The sequence below is a fragment of the Beta vulgaris genome, chromosome 6 (genome assembly GCF_026745355.1).
Source record: "Beta vulgaris subsp. vulgaris cultivar EL10 chromosome 6, EL10.2, whole genome shotgun sequence".
NCBI lineage: Eukaryota > Viridiplantae > Streptophyta > Magnoliopsida > Caryophyllales > Amaranthaceae > Beta > Beta vulgaris.
Genome location: NC_079207.1, coordinates 33,654,748 through 33,675,739, shown reverse-complemented (window position 1 = coordinate 33,675,739; position 20,992 = coordinate 33,654,748). Strand labels below are relative to the sequence as shown.

The 20,992-nt window shown below is 37.9% G+C and overlaps 1 protein-coding gene across 1 annotated transcript; it reads left to right on the top strand.

The window, feature by feature from the left end:
• Positions 1-9,709: 9,709 nt before the first annotated feature.
• LOC104896597 (uncharacterized) lies at positions 9,710-10,501 on the top strand. Its single transcript, XM_010683364.2, has one exon. It carries the CDS (start codon positions 9,710-9,712, stop codon positions 10,499-10,501), a length of 792 nt encoding a protein of 263 aa, XP_010681666.2.
• The last annotated feature ends 10,491 nt before the right edge of the window (positions 10,502-20,992 follow it).

Sequence of the window (20,992 nt, the reverse complement as noted above, 5' to 3'; positions counted from 1 at the left end):
TAATATTTTCACACACCGGTTTCTAATAGGTTGTCTAGATTATCTGATTAATGTTAGATATTTTATAAGATCTTGATTAGCAATAATAACATGTTGGTGATGAAAATCTAAGAAGGACAATCCTAACAATATATAAGAAAATAAAAAGGAGTGGAGATCAGAATATACAAAATATCGATTTTTTATTTAAAGATCTACATCATAAAAGAAATCGTTAGTAACTTCAATAAATTAATATGAAAGATTTAAGGACCCTCAGGAATATACTGGTTGGGTCTCAAGGAATAAGAACCTTTAGGAACAGCAATTGTGAAGCCTTTCAACGAAAACTTGGAAGATCGATCAAAGTGAGAATATGTGTTTGTGCAGGAAAGCACGATAATATGAATATATGAGAGTGTTTTTCGCCTTGAGAGATCGTAAGTGTTTGGTGTTTAAAAAGTGTATTTTAGATTCGGAAATCATTAGCATATATGTAGGAAAATATATTATTAAAAAGATAAGAAGGAAAAAACTGCGGGTCGCACAAATAGTGCAATGGGAACACGACTTGGTGTGACGCACAACTCCATGTGTTAGGCGTGGATTGGTGCGCTAAGCACATTCCAGCCAATGCGCCAAGTGGGCGACCTGCGCCAGACTGCATTCAATCCGAACAACCTTTTGTACTTCATGCGTTTTTCTACGATTTTTTATCTTCTTTAAATCCGAAACCAACTATTTTACGAGATGAAAAATCTGATTTTCAACTTTTAAAAAAAATCCTTTACTTTATAAAATATCTTTGAAAATATTTATTTATTTTTGTATTATAATAAATTAATAAATATAATTAATTATCATAAACATTAATGGGGCATTTTCAATTGATTGGGCTCAAAATACAACTGATTATCATGAATGATTAATTGGGCTTTTAAATGAGATTTTGGATCTTTAATGCAAATAAATAGGCTTTTTGCTTTAAAAACAGTTTAATGCTTGGCTTTTCGGACTGCTCTCCCCTTGGTCTTGACAAATTAAGACCATAATATGTTTTAGCCTTGAATCCTTAGACGGGGACACACGATTATGTGTCTACAAAAGCCCCCACTTCTATCGAGGTTTGTAGAAATCGAAAGTCAAAGTATACATGTCGGGACCGAGAATGGTTCCTGTTGTTTTGCAATCTAAAACCTTTCTTTTTTAACATCGGTACCTGCAAAACAAGCATAAGCTTGTAGAAACAAACATATATGAAAAATATATTTGCAAAACAAGCATAAGTTTGAAAAATAAAGTTATATCATAAGCTATGTCTGACTCATGTTAGTATAAAGCCACGTCCCGCTCCAGACTTGATTTATGAACTATGGCCGGCTCATAAGGGTATAGATCTACGTCCTCTCCATGAGTAATATATGAGCTATGTTCGGCTAACGACGATATAAAGCTACATGCCAGTATAGGGTAATAGATGAACTGTAAACGACTCATGAAAGTATAGAGCTACGTCTTGCTTCATGGGTAATATATGCTGGACTTGATCGTTGTTGATGTCTTCAAGAACACGAACCATGTTAATGCTAAACTTTCTATTGTCTTGACCCTTGATGATTTAGGTGTTCGTCCCGCTCCAGGGATGATATATGACTAATGATTAGCGTTAGACTTGACCGTTGTTGTATTTAAGAACACAAACCATATTAAAACTGGACTTTTCGTTGTCTCGGCCCCTAATTGTCCTTGGAACTAGCGTTAGACTTACCGATGTCGTTCTTCTTTGGAAATAACGCTGGATTTACCGTTATCAGTTATCTATTTGAGATGCACAAATGATCTTCCCGACAATCTTTTCATATAAGGTTTGCACGCCTTGGCGGAATATAATGCTGGTTGTCGATGTTTTCTAGACGCGCAAATGATTCTTCTAACGTTCTTCTTTTATAGAATCCGCACGTCTTGGCGGAATATAACTCATATGAAGTTGTTCAAAGCTGGATGTAATGTTGATACATGTAAATGCAAAGAATACACATATATGCATATAAACTATTGTGGGACATGCACATGCCCCGTAATGTGGTTGTTAGTGTATGGATAGGAAATGACTTAACCTATAAAGAATAACCTCTAATACTCTAGACATAAAGGGGTTATCACATGTTTGTAGTTTGTACTGTGTTAACCCATTTTTAGTACTAATGTGCTTATTGTAGTGTGTTTGTAGTTTCAGGTTGATTATTGTAGGAATTAGCATGTTTTGGTGCATTTCATACTCATTTATACCACTACAAGATATGATGCATTTTTGGGAGCACAATCATTTCGCCTGAGTTGGATTCTATAATTCAAGAGCTTTCCAACGAGTGGTGATTTACTTAAAGACAAATAACGCAAAAGTTATGACACTTTGAAGATTGGAGTTTGGGCGTCAAAGACCTAACAACTACCCGACCGGGCAATATCCGCCCAGGTTGGTCGGGCTACTTTACTTAGCCACATATTGAGTTTGAAAAGAGAGCAAGCAAATTTACTTGCGGGCCCGACCGGGCGACATCTGCCCGGGTTGGTCGGGTGAGACGAGTTAACCAGGAAAAGAAGAGCTGAAGGCCACCCGGTCGGGCGTGACGAAGCAATTAGGATACTGACAACTCCCCGGTCGGAAGCATTTTGCCTGGGTTTGTCGGGCGGGGCAGTTTTAAGGTTTTTAGTTTTGGTTTTAATATAAATACTTACCCTTTTAGGGTTGGAAAACCATGTTTTCTCATTATAATTTCAGCTTTGAGTTTCCTAAGCACTTTTTAACTACTTAAGAACTCTATTATTACCTTTTCCCGAATTACATTGAAATTTTAATAGAAGATTTGATTTTACAAGATTGGTATACACTTGATATTCCTTCTCTTCTCTTATTATTCCTATTTGATTCTTAATTATTAATTCCCAATGTTTACTTATTTCATCATGAGTATGTTCGCCTCAATTATGATTGAGTAGTCTATTTCTAGGGTTTAGGGGATCCATGATCAAATATGAAGGGATGTTTATAAAGTATTGATATTTGATGATGTATGTTGATTCCTATTGAATGTATTATCTCTATTCGATCTAATTTGGCCAGATTTGATTGTTATAGTATTGCAATATTAGCTTATGTCCCGAGAGGTATAAACTTGATATTAAGGCTAGTTTCAATAGGTAGAGTTGGTATTAACAAATTGCGAGAGCCTGTTAATAGCATTCTATGGTTGATTTCGATTCGAGAGAGTAAACCGACCTGTTTAACTACATTATTCATTATTGATTGTTGTGTTTCATCCTGGAATATTGTTCATTAGTTAACCCACCCCCTAGACTCTTTATTATTGATATTCTTGATATAGTTATTGTCTAGTTTAGCATAATCACTAACAACACTCATTCCCTATAATCTAGATTTGATCGACAATTAGGAAAAGAAGACTTTTTCCCTGTGGATTCGACCCTTCCCTGACTACTATTTTTTAGAGGACTTTAGGATTACTTTTGATTACGTAATACGACTTTAGCCTGTCATTAGGATCTCATATAAGTCTGGAGCCACGATCTCCTATATGGACTCGTAATGAAGTTCTTATCAAGGTACACTTGGATCCTATGATTTTGTGTATGGATTAGTGATGAAGTCCCTCAGCAACATGGAGTTGATACAATATCATAATTGATTGCTTGATTTTAAAGATATCTCATCATGCTTAGTGGAAGTTTTAACCCAAGATTCCATAGAGGATTCCTAATGTCAAAAGAGAAGAGAATAAGGTCAAATAAAGGAACACTTAAAGGATGAAACACGGTCATAGTGTTGAGTGTTGAAAGGTTATGCAAAGTTTGGCTTAGAAGGTGATAATGTAGTTTACAAAATGGCAAGGGATAAGAAAAAGGCGGAGCCATAATGAATTGACTCACACAATGAGGTAGGTTAATGATGTAGGTTCAAATCTCAATCTAGTTCTAAGGGTAGGGATGAGCATTGGAAACTCATGATTAGGCGATCGCCTTTTTTTCATGGTCCCAGGCGAGCCTTAATGATATAATTTTGAAATAAAGTGGTCTGGCCTCACAAGAGGTTACCTACGTATCCATGGTGGAATCATGCTAGTCGTAATGCTTAACATTTTACTTAGAGCCATTTGCAATGAATTTGCCATTGATTTGAAAGAGGTCTTTGGAGGGGATGGATAATGGTGTGGGTTTGGTTTGGTTTAAAGAGGCCGAACCTAAGGGTGAGGTTTCCTACGTATCTTTAGTAGAATCAGACCATTTGTAGTTCAGGATGATGAATGGGAAGATGTCCTGACTTTTTCCTAAATCACCCTTATGGGTTTTCGAGCTAGTGGGCTTTGGTTTGTCTTTTAAGGCTTATTAGAACATGGTTGTGGGTTGTATATGAGAAGGTTTGTGATAGAGGTATGATTTGACTTGTACTGGTTTTTCGTTATAGAAGTCAAGGCCTTTTGGTTACAATTGGATTTAAAAGTTAAAGGTTTTGCAGCAAGTACATTTGATAAAACTATTGATATTCTTGTTTGCAACACTTCTTTTTTTCGATGTTTTTTCACCCTCTTTTTTTTTCTTCTTTCATCATGTTTTGCTTTTAGTTTTTTTGTTTTTTTTTTGCTTTGATTTTTTTTTTTTGCCCTTTACATTGAATTATTGTCAAATGTACTTCCCATGAGGTAGGGAAAAGGGATATGTGCTTAGGTTGATATGGATGATAAGCATTAGAGAATGCCTATAATGCCTTTTTTATGCCAATTTTGTTTATTTCCTTTATTTAGAGAAGTTGTGAGAGTTAGAAATAAAATTTAAGGTGACAATCGTGAAATCTATTGATGCTCATTGATGTAGGGTTGATGAATAAATAGATAAATACTCATTTATTAATTGAAGATTATGAGTACATGCAATTAGAAGGTAAATCCTATATTAGACTGGAAAGATAAGAGAAATACAGTAGAAAATAAAATATCAAGTTGATTACAATTTTATATAGAGTTTTTAGGCACATTTAGGTTGCATTACTAGAGTATATTAGGTCATATAGTTGCATTTTAGGTGTCATTAGCATAGATTAACTATTATTTGCTCTATTACGCTTCGTTTGTGGCTTTATTAATTTTTCAGGCAGTTTTATAGCTATTTGGAAGCTTTCGAAGCAATTTTGGATGAATTGGATAATTCTTGTAATGAGAGTTCATGAATGGCGGCTTTTGATCGATGAATTATGTTCGTGGATGCTTCTCTTATTCCTTATAATCATATTAAGTGAAGTAGCTTCCATGAGGATAGCGGCGTATCTTTCGCGAGTGAATTTGAGTTGAAAACGAAGAAATGCATTAGTTTCGAAGTGATAAAAACCGACACATGTTCACTCTTTTGATCATAAATCGAGTTCTACAAATTGAATTGAAGTTATTCTAGTTGAGTTGGAAACTAGGATTGAAGTTCTTCGCAACGATAGGTCACACACCCATAGACGATGCCTAGAACTCGAGATACAACCTTCGAAAGTTGACCTTGTGAATCTACTCGCGAACCAGCAGCGCCCAACGGGTTGCTTCTTCTTTTGCGACTGCATTGCGGCCTAGCCCGCTGGCCATCTAGCGCCCAATGGTCGAGCCTTGGCCCGCATAAGTGCTGGACGCGAGATCGTGGTCGTCGTCGCTACTATTCTCCAATCATCAACTTCTTTTATTAGTTTAATTTCTTATTTTCTTTTCTTTCACTCATTTAGAGATTAGATTAGAGGAAAATATAAAAGGAAAATTTATTTTATTTTTCTCTCGTGCTTTTGTTCCTAGAAGACTCTAGTATTACGTTTATTTTTTATCATATTCTTAGAGGCTTCATTACAATTGGCAATTCTGAATATATTAACGATCGTACTGCATATGTTGAATTGAAAGTGTTAATACCCGACCGAAAGATTAACCATTTATTTAATTACTCACCCTCTAGTTTATTTATTATCGAATTAATTTGTATTCTTTGATTGGGTTAAGCATGGTGGACCGAACGTATACCCCAGACTTTTAATTTATTGACTAGAACATAATCCTGTTATTATTAGTTTAATTCTTCAATCCCAAATTTGTGAATTTGTTTAGTTTTTCCAAACTTGAAAGCTGAATTAAAATAACCATCTCTCTGTGGATTCGACCCTACTTACCCTACCATATTATTAGAAGGTTTGCTAGGATTTATCTTTGATAGGTGTACAATAATCTATCAAGTTTTTGGCACCGTTGTCAGGGAGGCGGCTATTTTCTATCGCTTTTGTTTAATTAATTGAACTATTTTTACTGTCTGATTGGAACTCCAAGTTCCAATTGAGGCAATCTCACTACCACTAGTGGAAAAAACCTCACCTGATGCTGTCAAAACTGGCCTTTCAGATGTAGTTTTGGTCCGCATCAGGTGGGGGCACAGCACGTGACTAATCATTTCTGATGCGGTCCAATCCGCATCAGAAAATGATAATCTGATGCGGTTCACAGGGAAACCGCATTAGATTATGTTCTTGGCGCCAAGATTCCTTACTCCTTTGGGGACAACTTGATGCGGTTTTTCCTAGAACCGCATCAGTTTTTTACTATATAAATATTATATATATATATATATATATATACATATACATATATATATATATATATATATATATATATATATGTATATGTATATATATATATATATATATGTATATGTATATATATATATATATATATATATGTATATGTATATATATATATATATATATATATATGTATATGTATATATATATGTATATGTATATATATATATATATATATATATATGTATATATATATATGTATATGTATATATATATATGTATATGTATATATATATATACTATATATATATACATATATACATATATATATACATATATACATATAATATATACATTATACATATTATATATATATATATATATATATATATATATATATATATATATGTATAACTTGTATCTAAACTTGCCAAAATTGGAAGACGTCTCATGCACGCGTCGTATAAAGTACTCAAAATGGTATTATATATATAATATTTTGAGAATGTACTACAAATGAAGTTTTAAATAAGTACTTGCAATTAAAAATAAACATATATAGTGTAAGTAGCTAGTAACATAATCCTAACAAAGAAGCTCAAAGCCGCGACATCATCCTCACATGCAAATGTCAGTAAGGTAGCGTGCTAGCAAATCCCGAACCTCGTCTATTTCGGAGGTGGTGAAAGAATCCTCCCTTGGCTTCCCATTGATGAATACCTTAGGTCGAAAAAGGCGAAAATGGGTTGAATGTATAATACCTTCTCAATATCCCCGACTTCCTTGCAACTTGAGGTTATATCGAACATGAACCTCAACACATAGTAGCTAGCCACACTCTGTTCCCCGACTTCCTTTCAAGATATATTGTGTTGTTTGAAGGAGAAATCACAAGAAGCAACCAATGGGCACTAAAATCACAAAATAAAGTTAGGAAGCAATCATGTGAGTACATACTTGTATTGTATAATAATTATTAAGTACTAAAAATGGATACAAAGGTTAAGAACTATACTCTTCAAAGCAAGGGGCAAATATGAACTTATGTTATGCACGTTTAGCTATTTGGAGACATAGCCAAATATACTCCTTAACCTCGGCTGTGTTTTTCAAACAATTGTCAGCTCGGACGAAATCTGGACATAACCACCTAAACTGATCACGTCCACAAGGAGACTCTTGGAGTAATCTTCAATTCAAAGCACAACCATATACATAACATAGATATATTATTAGATATTGCAAAGAAAGTCCATACATTTCATAAGTACAAATGATATACCTCATGAATGGTTGAATTAAAGAAACATTCAACATCTCTCAGCAAAGGAGCTCCTTCACATCATCCTTGTACACCCATGTCGATGCTTCCTCATGGTAGTTGATTTTTCGTGGTACCCAACTTAACCTCCACAAGTGTATCATACACTTGTTTTCTTTATTTCTTTTATGCCCAGGTACAAAAGAACAGGTCATCCAGTTCCAACTAATCCTTATTTTTAGAAAACCATCCGACAACTAAAAAAGCAAAAGAAGAAGAAAAAGTAGTTCAGTATCCAGGGAAAATCTACGGAAGGTCCTTCAGAGTCAATCATGCCTCCTATGTCATTGAAATATTATGGGATACCTTCCCCTAGTGGCATTTCCACATGTCCTACTATGCCCACCGTAGAAGCAGCAAACTTTGAGATCAAGCCTGCCGTCATCAACATGATCCAACATAACCAATTTGGGGAGCATCCATCTGAAGACCCTACCAATCATCTACAACGGCTCAACAACTCTGTCGTACTCTTAAGCACCAAGGGGTCAATCCTGATCTGTTGAAGGCCATGGTCTTCGAATTCTCATTAAAGGACAAGGTAGAGAAACTGCTGAATAATGTTAAAGAAACTATTTGGAGTGCTATATTTGAAGCATTCCCGAAAGAGTACTACCCTCCTACCAAGACTACATAAATCAGACATAAACTTTCTACCTTCATACAAGAACCTAAGAGACATTGAAGGAAGCATAGAATAGGTTCAAAAACCTAGAGAGAGGGTGCCCGCACCATAACCTTGATAAGTGGTTCATTTTTCAAACATTCTACAATGGTCTACAACCTCATATCAAGAGTATAATTAATTCATCTGCAGTGGGTGTTTTCCTAGATAAGGAGGTGGATGAAGGGTACGATTTTGTAGTTAACTTAGCAACAAATGATCATAGTTTTTCCAGAACTACAAAGAAAAAGTTGGATGTTGATGCATATGTCCTTCTATCCTCACAAGTTGCCCAGTTAAGCATGAAAATGTTAGCACTGAAATCTTTGCAGTCTAGTACTCCTCCTATGAGTATTAATGTGATGTCTTCTATGACACTCATTACATCTTCCTACTGTGAGGTGTGTAGTATTCAAGGCCACTTTGGTCATGTTCCTACAATCAATCTGACCCGAATCTAATGGAGCATGCAAATGCTCTTCAGAAGAGACCACACAATCCATACTGCAACATATTCAACCCAGGGTGGAGGGATCACCCCAACTTTTCATACAGAAACAACAACGTTCAAAACCCTCAACCTATGCCACAAGCTTCCTACTAACCACCTCATCAAAACCCTACTAGACCACAATCTACCAAGGGGCTACTCAAAACCCCCATCCTGGTTTCAATAGGCCCTCTCACCAAGGATATCAGCAACAACCTCCTCAAAATGTTATCCCTCAAGAGCCTACTCTATATGATTTGATGAAGATGATAGTTTCCATGAAGCAGAGTCATGATGAGAGCATCAAAGAGTTAAAAAACACTACAAAACATTTGGAGACTCAACTTGCTCAGGTGACTGGGAACAATCTCAAAGGCAGCTAGGCCAATTACCAAGACAACCTACTCTAAAGGAGACTGTCAATGCTATCACTCTTTGAAGTGGTACTATGTATGATGGTTCTTCCATGCCTAATAATGATATGCTTCTTACCACGGAGAAATAAGGTGTTGTGAACAAGATGGTAGACGATGATATCTCAACCTTTAGAGGTAAGAACGTTGTTTAGGATGACTCAAGCAAGAAAAAGGAGAAGGTTACTGATTCTCCATTATCACACCTCAACTACCGTTCCCACATCGAATGCAAAAGACTAAGGTGGATCAACAACTTGGCAAGTTTATGTCCATGTTAAAAAATCTCGAGGTAACTATTTCCTTCACTGATTTAATCTCTCAACTTCCTATGTATGCAAAGTTCTTGAAGGATATGATCACTAGAAAAAAAGACTTTGGTGGTGTTGAGAGAATCACTTTAACTGAAGAATGTAGTGCTATTTTGCAAAACATAATACCACCAAAGCTTAAGCATCCTGGTAGTTTTTCCATTCCATGTCATGTAGGTGCATTGTTTATTGATAAAGCTCTATGTGATTTAGGTGCACGGGTGTCTGTTATGCCTCTTTCTATCTGTAATAGGTTGAATATGGGAGCTTTGAAATGCACACAAATCAACTTGCAAATGGCAAATAGTTCTCTAAAATATCATTTGGGTGTTTTGGAGGATATATCTGTCAGGATTGGGAAATTCTACATTCCTGTTGATTTTGTAGTACTAGTTATGGAGGACGATAGTCAAATTCCCATTATTTTGTGTAAAGCTTCCTTATGTACTGCTGGTACTATTATTGATCTTAAGTCTGGTTCTCTTACTTTCAATGTTGGCAATGATACTGTGAATTTTAAGCTAACCAATGCTATAAAGTCTCCTATGCTTGAGAACACTTGTTGCAGGATCGATGTCATAAAGGAGATTGCTCGAGCTGATGCTCCTCGAGCCTTGTTAGATCATCCATTAGAGACTACTGTTGTGGCATTGATCTTGATTTTGACTTGGTATTCCTTAATATTTGATAGTGCATACATTTTAAGATGATTGAGGCATTTTATTTCATGATCTTAGCTCCAAAGAATTCTTATGTTCATATTATCCTTTCTTTAGCCTACCGAGCCTTTATGACTATGCTTGATTGATACCTGCATTACAAACCTTTGATATCATTTGATTATTATCCTAATCCCAACTTTGGGGAACGAGTATTAAATTTTGGTTCAGTTTGTATTGAATTGAAGTGCTCTATTTGTGGTTTAGATGAATGGAAAAGTATGTTTAGTGAGATTGGAAATTAAATTGAAAGATCGGAGAAGAAGAAAAAAACTGTGAAAAATGAATTGAAAAATAAGTGAATAAGAGTTGAGAATAAAAGTGAAAAAGGGCTACTACTGAATTTCTTGAATCGAAAAAGTTTGGTTATTTTTGGAGACGTCTTGGTTGTTGCGTGGAGTTGTGACCTTTCTTGGGTATGTTTTTAGTTATTTGATGCTCCCCCTTCTTGAATCTTCCCCCACTATTCCCAAATTATTTCCCATGCCCTTGAAACTGAGCCTCAATATAACCCTTAAAAGTACTCTTGATCATTATGTATTGTATTTTTTTGGAATTAAGTGAGTCAAAAAGTCAAAGTTAAATAGTACGTGCTTCATCTGAGTCAATTTGATTTAGGTTGAGTATTATTGTTCGCCCCTTTACCACATGAAATTATGAGGGCACATAACCATAGTGAGGTATGTCAGGTTTTGTTTAGTCCAGTTTGGCGGAGATGGTTTGTGGTATGATTGGAGAGACGATTTTGTTACATGACATGCTATGCAGCTTTGTTCGGGTTTATTTCGATGCTTGGCTTGTGCGTGATTATATATCTCGTACTTTCAAATGAGTGTTTGGCCCTATCTTAGTCCCATTTTTTAGGTCATCTTTCTTTTCCAATGTCTATATCTTATTGCTTGGGGACAAGCAATGGGTTACCTTGGTGGAATTTGATAAATCATTTTAATATAGAGTTTTTAGGCACATTTAGGTTACATTACTAGAGCATATTAGTTTATATAGTTGCATTTTAGGTGTCATTAGCATAGATTAACTATTATGTGCCCTATTATGCGTCGTTTGTGGTTTTCTTAATTTTCAAGTAGTTTCATAGCTTTTTGGAAGCTTTCGAAGCAATATTTTGGATGAATTGGATAATTCTTGTAATGGGAGTTAATGAATGACGACTTTTGATCGATGAATTATTTTCGTGGATGCTTATCTCAATCCTTATAATCATATTAAGTGAAGTAGCTTCCATAAGGATCACGACATATGTTTCGAGAGTGAATTTGAGATAAAACGAAGAAATGCATTAGTTCCAAAGTGATAAAAACCGAGACATGTTCACTGTTTTGATCATAACTCGAGTTCTATAAATCCAATTGAAGTTATTAAAGTTGATTTCGAAACTAAGCTTGAAGACTTCACAACGATAGGTCACACGCCCATAGATGATGCCTAGAACTCGAGATACAACCTTTAAAAGTTGACCTTGTGAATCTACCCGCAAGTCTAAATTATTAGTGGATATATGCTATTAGGAATGGAGTTATGTCTATATAGTCTAGATCTAATAGAAATTGAAGTCTTTTATCATCAATCATATCTTGTATAATTACTTTAAGGTTCGTACACCGTTCAGTTTGGTGACCTCTTCGTGTGTGGTATTCATAATAGGAGTCTTTATCCCATATTGTATTTATTTCGTCTTTAGGTGAGTCTTCTAAGGGTCCAATTGGGGAAATCGTTCCTTTAGCCCGGAGTTGGTGAAAAGTTTGATTATAGGTGATTTTTAGTGGGTGAAGGTCATTTTTCCTCGTCGTGATTTTAATTAATCCTTTGTACCCATGTCAACATCTTTTCCTACTAGAGCGACATCAATCTTATTTAGGGTGTTGTTCGAGAGAACAAGAAGCCTTTCATCTTATTTTATGTCTTGGATAAGGTGCTTCATCTTATATCAATCGTTAAATCTATGTCCATTTCCTCCATGTTGCTTGCAATAGGCGTTTCTGTCCCAATTTGGCCCTTTTTGGTCTTTCTAGGGATCTAAAGTGGGTCCTATAGGAAGAGCAAGTTTCTAGAGTAAAGGTACTCAAATACAGTGTCATAGCTCATATACGGGGGGTGTAATTTCTCTTTTAGGCTTTCTCTTATGCCTGGTAAGAGTCAGTGCAGGTCTAGAACGTATCTCTATTGGAGCACATGTTTTCTTTACTTTCATAGATGTTTTGACTTTAGTTGAATCATCAATATTTCCTTTGCCTCCTCTGAAAAGAGGCGAGCTTTTAGAGACTCATTTGATGGAAGGATTTATTAGTGGATTAAGTTGTGTGATGTCATGCAACTCATTGATCCTTTGTAAGTCATTCCCCATCGCACCAAGACTATCTAGTGCCTTGTAATCTGCACAAAGCTTTTCTTAAAGAATAGTGTGGTTTTCCTCTAGTATGACGACACGTGCTACGAGATCTACTACTATACTTTCGATCTCATTAATTTGTTCTTAAAGGGTGCTTGACATTTTGCCTATTGCCTATAATGGATCATTAAGTGGGAGTTTAGAAATAGAGTGATGATGGAGAGAGAGAGAGAGAGAGAGAGAGAGAAAGAGAGAGAGAGAGATGAGATGAAGGAATGTTTATTTAAAACAATTTCTAATTAAAAGTTGAGCTTCTAGGAACAAATCAGCATATCCTAAATGATTTTTTTGTTTTTTTATACAATGAATGGCTAAACTATCCTTATGATGCATGAATGGTTTTTTTGGATGCACCTAGACCTAAGACATGTATGCATGACTTTTTGGATGTACCTAGACCTAATGCATTTATGCATGACTCTACACGTTCGAACTTGTAAAGGTTGCCTACATATCCCTAACAGAGACTCAGATCGCTTGTAGTTTATAACTATTAAATGTGGAATTCATGAAATGGAATGGAGAATTTGTATGCAACGAGACTCTTTTATGCTTATGAACTCTAATTATGCATGAAGTGTATAAATAATGGGCTATGTAATGCAAAAGGATTCTAGTGCGAATGTAGTCCTAATGAATTTGGAATTCTACAGACTTTAGAATCATAGACTTGATAGACTTCTATGACCTTATGATTTTAGACTTGATGAACTTATAAGGATGGTAGACTCCTAATATGCATGAGACTCTAGTGGACCTATACTTCTAAGTTGGACAAAATACTAATTGGATCTAGACTCGGATTTCTATAGATCCTAGACTCTTAATATGGATGGAATTATAGTGGATTTAGACTCCTAAAATTTATAATCCTATTACGCATAGACTTATATGAATTTTAGACTCCTAAGATAATGACCTTATACTTACACGGGAATAAGACTCCTAATGTGAATGAAGTTAGATGACTCTTAAGATGGATGGAATCATAGTGGAGTTAGACTCTTAAGATTTATAATCCTATTACGCATGTACTTATATGAATGTTTAGACTCCTAAGATGACAATAATTCTAATGACCATAGACTTACACGGGATTAAGACTTCTAATGTGAATGAAGTTAGTCGAGATAAAGAAGTCTATATGGTGTAAAAGTGGATGAACCTAAACATATGGGCTAGATGAACATCTAACGGAGATAGAATTCCTAAGTGGATGAGACTTCGACAACAAGGACACTAAAAGGAATCCTAAATGATATAAATGAAAAGATGAGATGGAGATAGAAAAGAAGAGGTGGATGAACCTAAATTATATGATCGTTCATCAAAATGAGACTCAATAGGGATAGGACTAATAATACATAAGATTGTTTTTTATGTTTTAGATTTAGGTAAGCTTGATTTTTGACAACAGAATTCTAAGAACGAACATGACTCTATATGAATGCAGGCAAAAAAATATAGAATTGACCATTATGACGATCAAATTGACAAAAACATGAGATGCACCGGATGCGCGCCATGCAACAACGTTGCGCCTAGCGAAGCCTGTGCGTCTGGTGTAAGAGCGGTGCGCCATGCGCTACTTAATGCGTTTGGTGCACTGCTCCCCGGCATGCTATTTGGCGATTTAGGTAGGTTTTGACTAATTCCACATAATTTCGGGTACGACGACAAACAAGACATTATGACGGACTTATTGACACACTTTATTGACTTACATGATAGCCAAATTGGGAATAACATGAGACGTAGAGGCTGCATGCCACACAACAAAATGCGCACGTCGTGAAGCCTATGCGTCTGACGCAAGCGTTGTGCGCCAGGCGCACGTTGGTGCATTTGGCGACAATTGTCCTTATAATGACTTAAATCAGTAGTCATGCATATGCTAAACCATATTTCATTCAAAAACATAAATGATAATGAATCGTATTTTTCATGTTTCACCCACTCATTTAAAAAAATAATTTTTTTTCCGTGAAGTGGCCAAATTATAGGCGTGTCTTTATTTGCCTACACAGTGTGAGCACGTATTTGACCATCTCATTGTAAAGGTTTTATTCAAAACATTTTGAATTCCCCAAAAAGTATTTAGAGGAAGACTCATAAATCTAATTAGATATTTATGAAACTTAGGGAAATCTTAGGGACTTCATTAATAGTCATGAACCAAAAAGTGCGTTCGGGGGTGAGGGTACGAACACTGTTAGGGACCACGTTCGCACATTGCTGACCTCTATTAAATATCGATTTAAATCAAACTTTATGCAAAAGTATAACCATATAATATTTTCACGCACCCTAAAATAATATTAGTCTAAGTTGGTTGATTAAACACATAAAAAAGACTACTTACCCTAATAGATTGTCCAGATTATCTGATTAATGTTAGAACATTTCTTTAGGTCTTGATTAGCAATAATAACATGTTGATGATGAAAATATAAGCAGGACAATCATAACAATATATAAGAAAATAAAAAGTAGTGGAGATTAGAATATACAAAACAACCATTTTTTTATTGAAATACTACACCATGAAAGAAATAGTTAGTAACTTCGATAGAATAAATAAGAAAGATTTAAGGATCCTTCAAAATATATACCGGTGTAGCTTGGGTATGAGGGAATAACAACCTTCAAGAGGAGCAATCGTGAAGCCTTTCAACGAAAATGTGGAAGATCGGTCAAATTGAGAATATGTGTTTATAAGTTTGTGTAGGAAAGTATGAGAATATGAAAGTATGAGAGTGTTTTTCGCCATGATAGATCGTAAATATAGGTGTGTAAAAAGTGTGCTATAGATCCAAAAATCATTAGCATATGTATAGGAAAATACTAAAAAAAAAATATAAGAAGGAAAACGGCATGTCATGGAAAGAGAACGCTAGGCGCACGACTCTGTGTGACGCGCAATGCCACGTGTCAGGCGCGGACTAGTGCGCTGAGCCTATTCCACCTAATGCGACATGCGCACGACCTGTGCCAGATGCACGTTCAATCTTAACAACCGTTTTGCATTACGCATTTTTCTACGATTGTTTATCTTCTTTAAATCTGAAACCAACTATTTTACGAGTTAAAATATGATTTCAACTTAAAAAAGATCCTTAACTAAAAAAAAACATAGAAAATATTTATTTATTTCTGAAAATAATGATTAAAATAATAACTTAATATATTTAATTATCATGAGTAATTAAATGGGCTTTTTCAAAGGATTGTGCATAATTAATTATTATGAGTAATTATTTGGGATTTAAAATTAGATTTTTGGATCTTTAATGCAAATAAATAGGCCTTGTGCTTAATTGAAAAAAACAGTTTTGGGCTTGACTTTTCGGACTGGTATCCCCTTCGGTCGGACCAATTAAGATCGCGGTATATTTTATAATTCGATCCTTGCATGGGGAGACACAATTATGTGTCCACAGTAAGTCTATTTTAACCGGATCGATTACAGTTTTTTTCAATCGTGCTGCAAATTAGTTATATCAAGTTTGATAACATAATTTGGACAATTGAACAAGATACCTTTTACTCTTGTGTTTTAAGTAAGTGATTGTTACGTAGTACGAAACTAGCAATTAAATATCACAACTCCCAAAGTTAGGTTCTAAAACTGAAGACTTGTGCAACAATGATTGGCTCGAATCCCAGTGCAAACTTCTGACCAGCAACCTGCAAAAAAGGGACCCACCCTGGAGGTTTGGGTGGTATTTCCCCCTCCGATGCTTAAGTCAGATATCAGGGATGTAAAGGAACTTTTAGAGAGAGAAAGTAGAGAGAGAGAGAAGAATGTATGACAGAGTAACAATACTATGCTCTGAAAAACGTACCTTTCACCCTGAAATCAAGGACTATTTATAGTGTTTGAGATGACTGATGTACCTTGATGTCACCCTAATTTGGGAGCATCTGATGGGCTAAGCAATAATATCAGGACACGTGGCAGGCGCTGATTAGTTAGTACATTTTACCTTGTAGCTGAATCAGGCTTTACTTCAGTGGGCCTAAGTACAATTTTAGGGCCATAAAGGACCTTTTCAGTACGCCTTTTCCTCAGGCAGGTGTACTTTAGCCCATGAAACTTGCAGGCCTTTGTACTTTCCTTGGCTTAAACAGATGCCACATGTAGGGCTGAGATAGCGCCACGTGCCATAAGGGTAGCCGTTGATTTTAGGCTACAACATTTGCCCCTCAAAAGAGGAAGTTATTATTTCCTAGGCGCCAAGACGGTTAATCTTCCTCTTTTAACCGACCTGGAACTGCCCCTCTCTTTTTCAAAAAAGAGGCGCCATTTTGCCGGTCTCCGCAGGTTAATTCTCAAGTGCAACGGTTACTTTTACCGGATGGGAGGGTCATTTTCACCCCTCTATAAATATGTGACCCTGTCGTTTCTGGAATCATTTTAACATTGCTGAGAAATTTTCTAGAGAGAGAGACTCCACAATTTTTACTGAGCTTTTAGAGAGAGAAACTACCCCCGTCCAAGTTTTTGCAAACTGCTACTCCGCTCGTCCGAGATTTCAACTCGTCTTTGACATTCGTCCGAGCTTTCTTCTACAGGTATTTCTTCATTCATCTTCTTTATATTTTCAAGCATATTTTAAGAAAATGGATTCGCCCTCTTCATCGAACAATTCCGGCCGCTCAAGGGTTGGTGCTAACCCTAAAACAGAGGGCCTGACTTCCTCGGCATCTTCTAGAGTTGGTCCTATCTCGGCCGGACATGCATTCTTTTTCTTTAGCCATGGATGGCAAAGTCAGACGACCCAGTCTTTACCTGTGCAGGGTAATCTAGCGCGCGTTAAGCAGACGGCTCGTATCAGACGAGGGGTTAACATGCCGGCCTCTAGCTCAGAAAGAGAGGAATCAACTGGTCGGGTTCCTGCTGACGGAGAGCGAGAGATCCAGAGCGCTCGTCCCGCCAACCAAAACCCGTCTCCTGAACTCGTCCAGGAGGAATCTGAAAGACAAGGCTCTCCAGAGCCTAACCCGTCAAACCCAAGAGTGGCCTCTGATGAGTCAAATGAGGCTGAAAGCTCTTCTGCTGCTGGTAGCAGCTCAGACGAGCCATCCACCACATCTTCTGAGATAAGGCGGCGCCTGGGCCCCTTGTCTGACCCTAGATACATCCTGGCCGAAAGTGGCTGGCTAGGATGAGTAGGTCGCCATCTAGACCACCTTTCTTCAGCCATACCCATGTCGGGGTATCGGTTTGTTCTTCCTGGCCGAGAGGACACTATACTTAGTACTCCTGCTGGCCATTTTGCTGTTTATCGTCTGGCATTAGATGCCGGACTACGCTTTCCTCTTCATTCCTTCATCACTAGAATTCTTTACTATTACAACATAGGACTCAATCAACTTGCCCCAAATTCGTTGCAAAATATTTCAACTTTTATAGCCGTCTGTGAGCTTAAGGGCGTCCAGCCATCCATTGCGGCCTTCTCACAAATGCACTACGTCTCCAAAGTCCCCAAAACTGTTAATGGGGCTTGGGTGAGTGTTTGCAATAGGCAAGGCTTTTGACGTCTTGGGACAAAACGTCCAAGATGCATGCTTGGAAGGCCGAGTTCCTGTTCGTCCAAGCTCCAAACGAGGCGGTAGCCAGACGGTAGCGCTATACTAGCCGGAGCGCCACTAATACAGAACGAACTGCGTCCTTTCTGGAGCTGGAGGACAGCTCGGCTGAGCATCTGATGGAATACTTTAAAACTTCAGAGTATTCCATCGACGACGTCTCCTTTAAAGGTCCGTCCAACTGGATCCCTTTCAAGGAGATGTTTTACAACGACGACTTCTTGGTCGCGGCCGGGTTGAGGCCGACCGCGGATAGAGGTATATTTTTCAAAAGCTCTAAGTAAAACCCCTTCGTCCTGTGTTTTAGAATTTCACCCTGCCTTCTCTTCTTATGCAGATTCGGCCAAGGCAAAGTTACGAAAATCTTGGAAAGGCGATATGAGCGCGTCCAAGTTCACCGACTCCCTCTGGAAGGAGTTCAGCAAGATGGGTGCTGAAAAAAGGGCAGACACTCTGGTAATTATTATTATTATTAATTTTTTTTTTTTTGAGTTCGCTCCTTTGGGAGTAAAGCGTCAATAGATTCTTCTGACGTCTTGCTTCTACGAGGAGGAAACCGTCCTGAATCCATTCTGGACGCTTTGCCTCTTCGAAGAGAAGACCGTCCTGACTAGTACCTGACGCTTTGCCTCTTCGAAGAGCAAATCGTCTTAAATCCATCTTTGACGTTTTGCTTCTTCAAAAAGAGCAAATCGTCTTGACTGGGTCCTGGACGCCTTGCCTCTTCGAAGAGAAAACCATCTTGAATCCATCTTTGACGTTTTGCTTCTTCAAAAAGCAGATCGTCTTGACTGGGTCCTGGACGCCTTGCCTCTTCGAAGGGCAAAGCGTCTTGAATCCATCCTGGACGATTTGCCTCCTGGAAGAGCAGATCGTCTAAATAATATTTGAACGCCTTGCTTTTTTAAGAGAGAGCATCATGACGTAACCTCAAGACGAGTTCTAACTTTAACTTTTTTCCTTGGTTCCTTTTTTCAGAAAAATGCCCCAACGTCCAAAGCGTTGGCGGAGAAAACGGCGTCTAAGAAGAGGCCAGCTGCGACGGGTGATGCTCCTCCACCCAAAAAATCCAAAGGCTTTACAGCCAAGAAAAAGAAGTCTTCTCGGCCGGTCCCCAAGGTCGAGATAGTTATCCCCGCCGAGGATTCTCCTCCAGCCGTCGGGGAGAGGGCCATGGTTACTTACACTAGCCCAACCCATCATTCTGAGCAGCCTGAGACGGTTGCTCCAGTAGACGGATCTGAGGACAATCCTATTCAGCTGGACACGGCTTTGGACGGGTCTGCCTTTTCTGGGCCGGTCGCAAAACTGGTGGGGCAGATGCCGGAGGCTTATAGGACGGCCTCCCGCTCTTCTGGTGAGTCTTATTACTCAAATATAGTTAGAATACTGCGGGTTGGCGGGCGTCCGATGAGTCCGTCCAACAAACAAGCCGCGTTTATTACGGTCAGAAATACTGACGCCTCTAATCTTTCAGATAAGGGGAAAGGACCAGCCCTTGACGGTTCTCCCGTTCTTTCTGACGATGAATCTTCCCCAGCCTTTGGGAGGATGTCATCGGCCGACCGCGAGAAGCTCAAGCTAGAGCTTTTCAAGTACTTTCCTGAACCCTACATCAAGTGGTTGAGGGGAGCATCATCAGGGCATGTAGGATACATGTCTCAACTTGCTGCCGGGGTACACCTTTCTTTCTTTAGACGCTTGTATTTTTTACTTGATTTTTTTTTTCTCTGTTTACAACCGCTCCTGACATCTGACATACCTTCATCTTTTTTATTTTCAGCTCTTTGCTCGCAGCATGTTAACCGAGGACTGGGCGAGAGCGCTTAGAAAAGAAAATAAGAAGCTCGTCCAGGACGTGACCGCGACTGCTGACCATGCTCAGTTCTCAATGGCCGAGCAGGAGGTGCTGCACCAGCAATCCAAGCTAGCTTGGGAAAAACGGTCAGCCGACCTTGAAACCCAAAATAAGACTTATCTCCTTCGGCTGACCGAAATGCTGGACGAGAGAGCATCTTTGGAACGCTTCCTTACGGATGAGAGAAACTCGGTCATGACTATGGCCGCCTAGTTTTACCGAGAGAACCTTGTCCTTAAGGTTAAAAACCAAGCTCTCCGAGCCAAGGTCACGGCCATAGTTGAAGCGGCCAAGGAGGCTATGAACACCGTCATAGACACCTCGAAGGAATGGGCCGTGCAGGCCTTTGGGATGATGGCCGAAGAAGAGGATATCCCCAGGTATGCTCGTCGGCTGGAATTCCAAGAAAGCCTGCACAAGGCCAATATCCAAGGGGAAGATCCCCCCGTCTTCCAACAATCTTCTGAGGACGAAGAAGAAGAAGATGACGCGGAGGCTCAGGACGAAGAAGACAATGCCCCTCCAACCGCTTAATTTTCTCATGCTTTATTTTGGCCGCGAGCCACTTGTACTTGTACTTTTTTGTACTTTTGCTTTAGATTAGCTTGCAGTTTAGTTTTTTAGA

Coding starts and splice junctions, on each gene's coding strand:
- LOC104896597 (XM_010683364.2), top strand. CDS start 9,710: ATGCAAAAGACTAAGGTGGATCAACAACTTGGCAAGTTTATGTCCATG.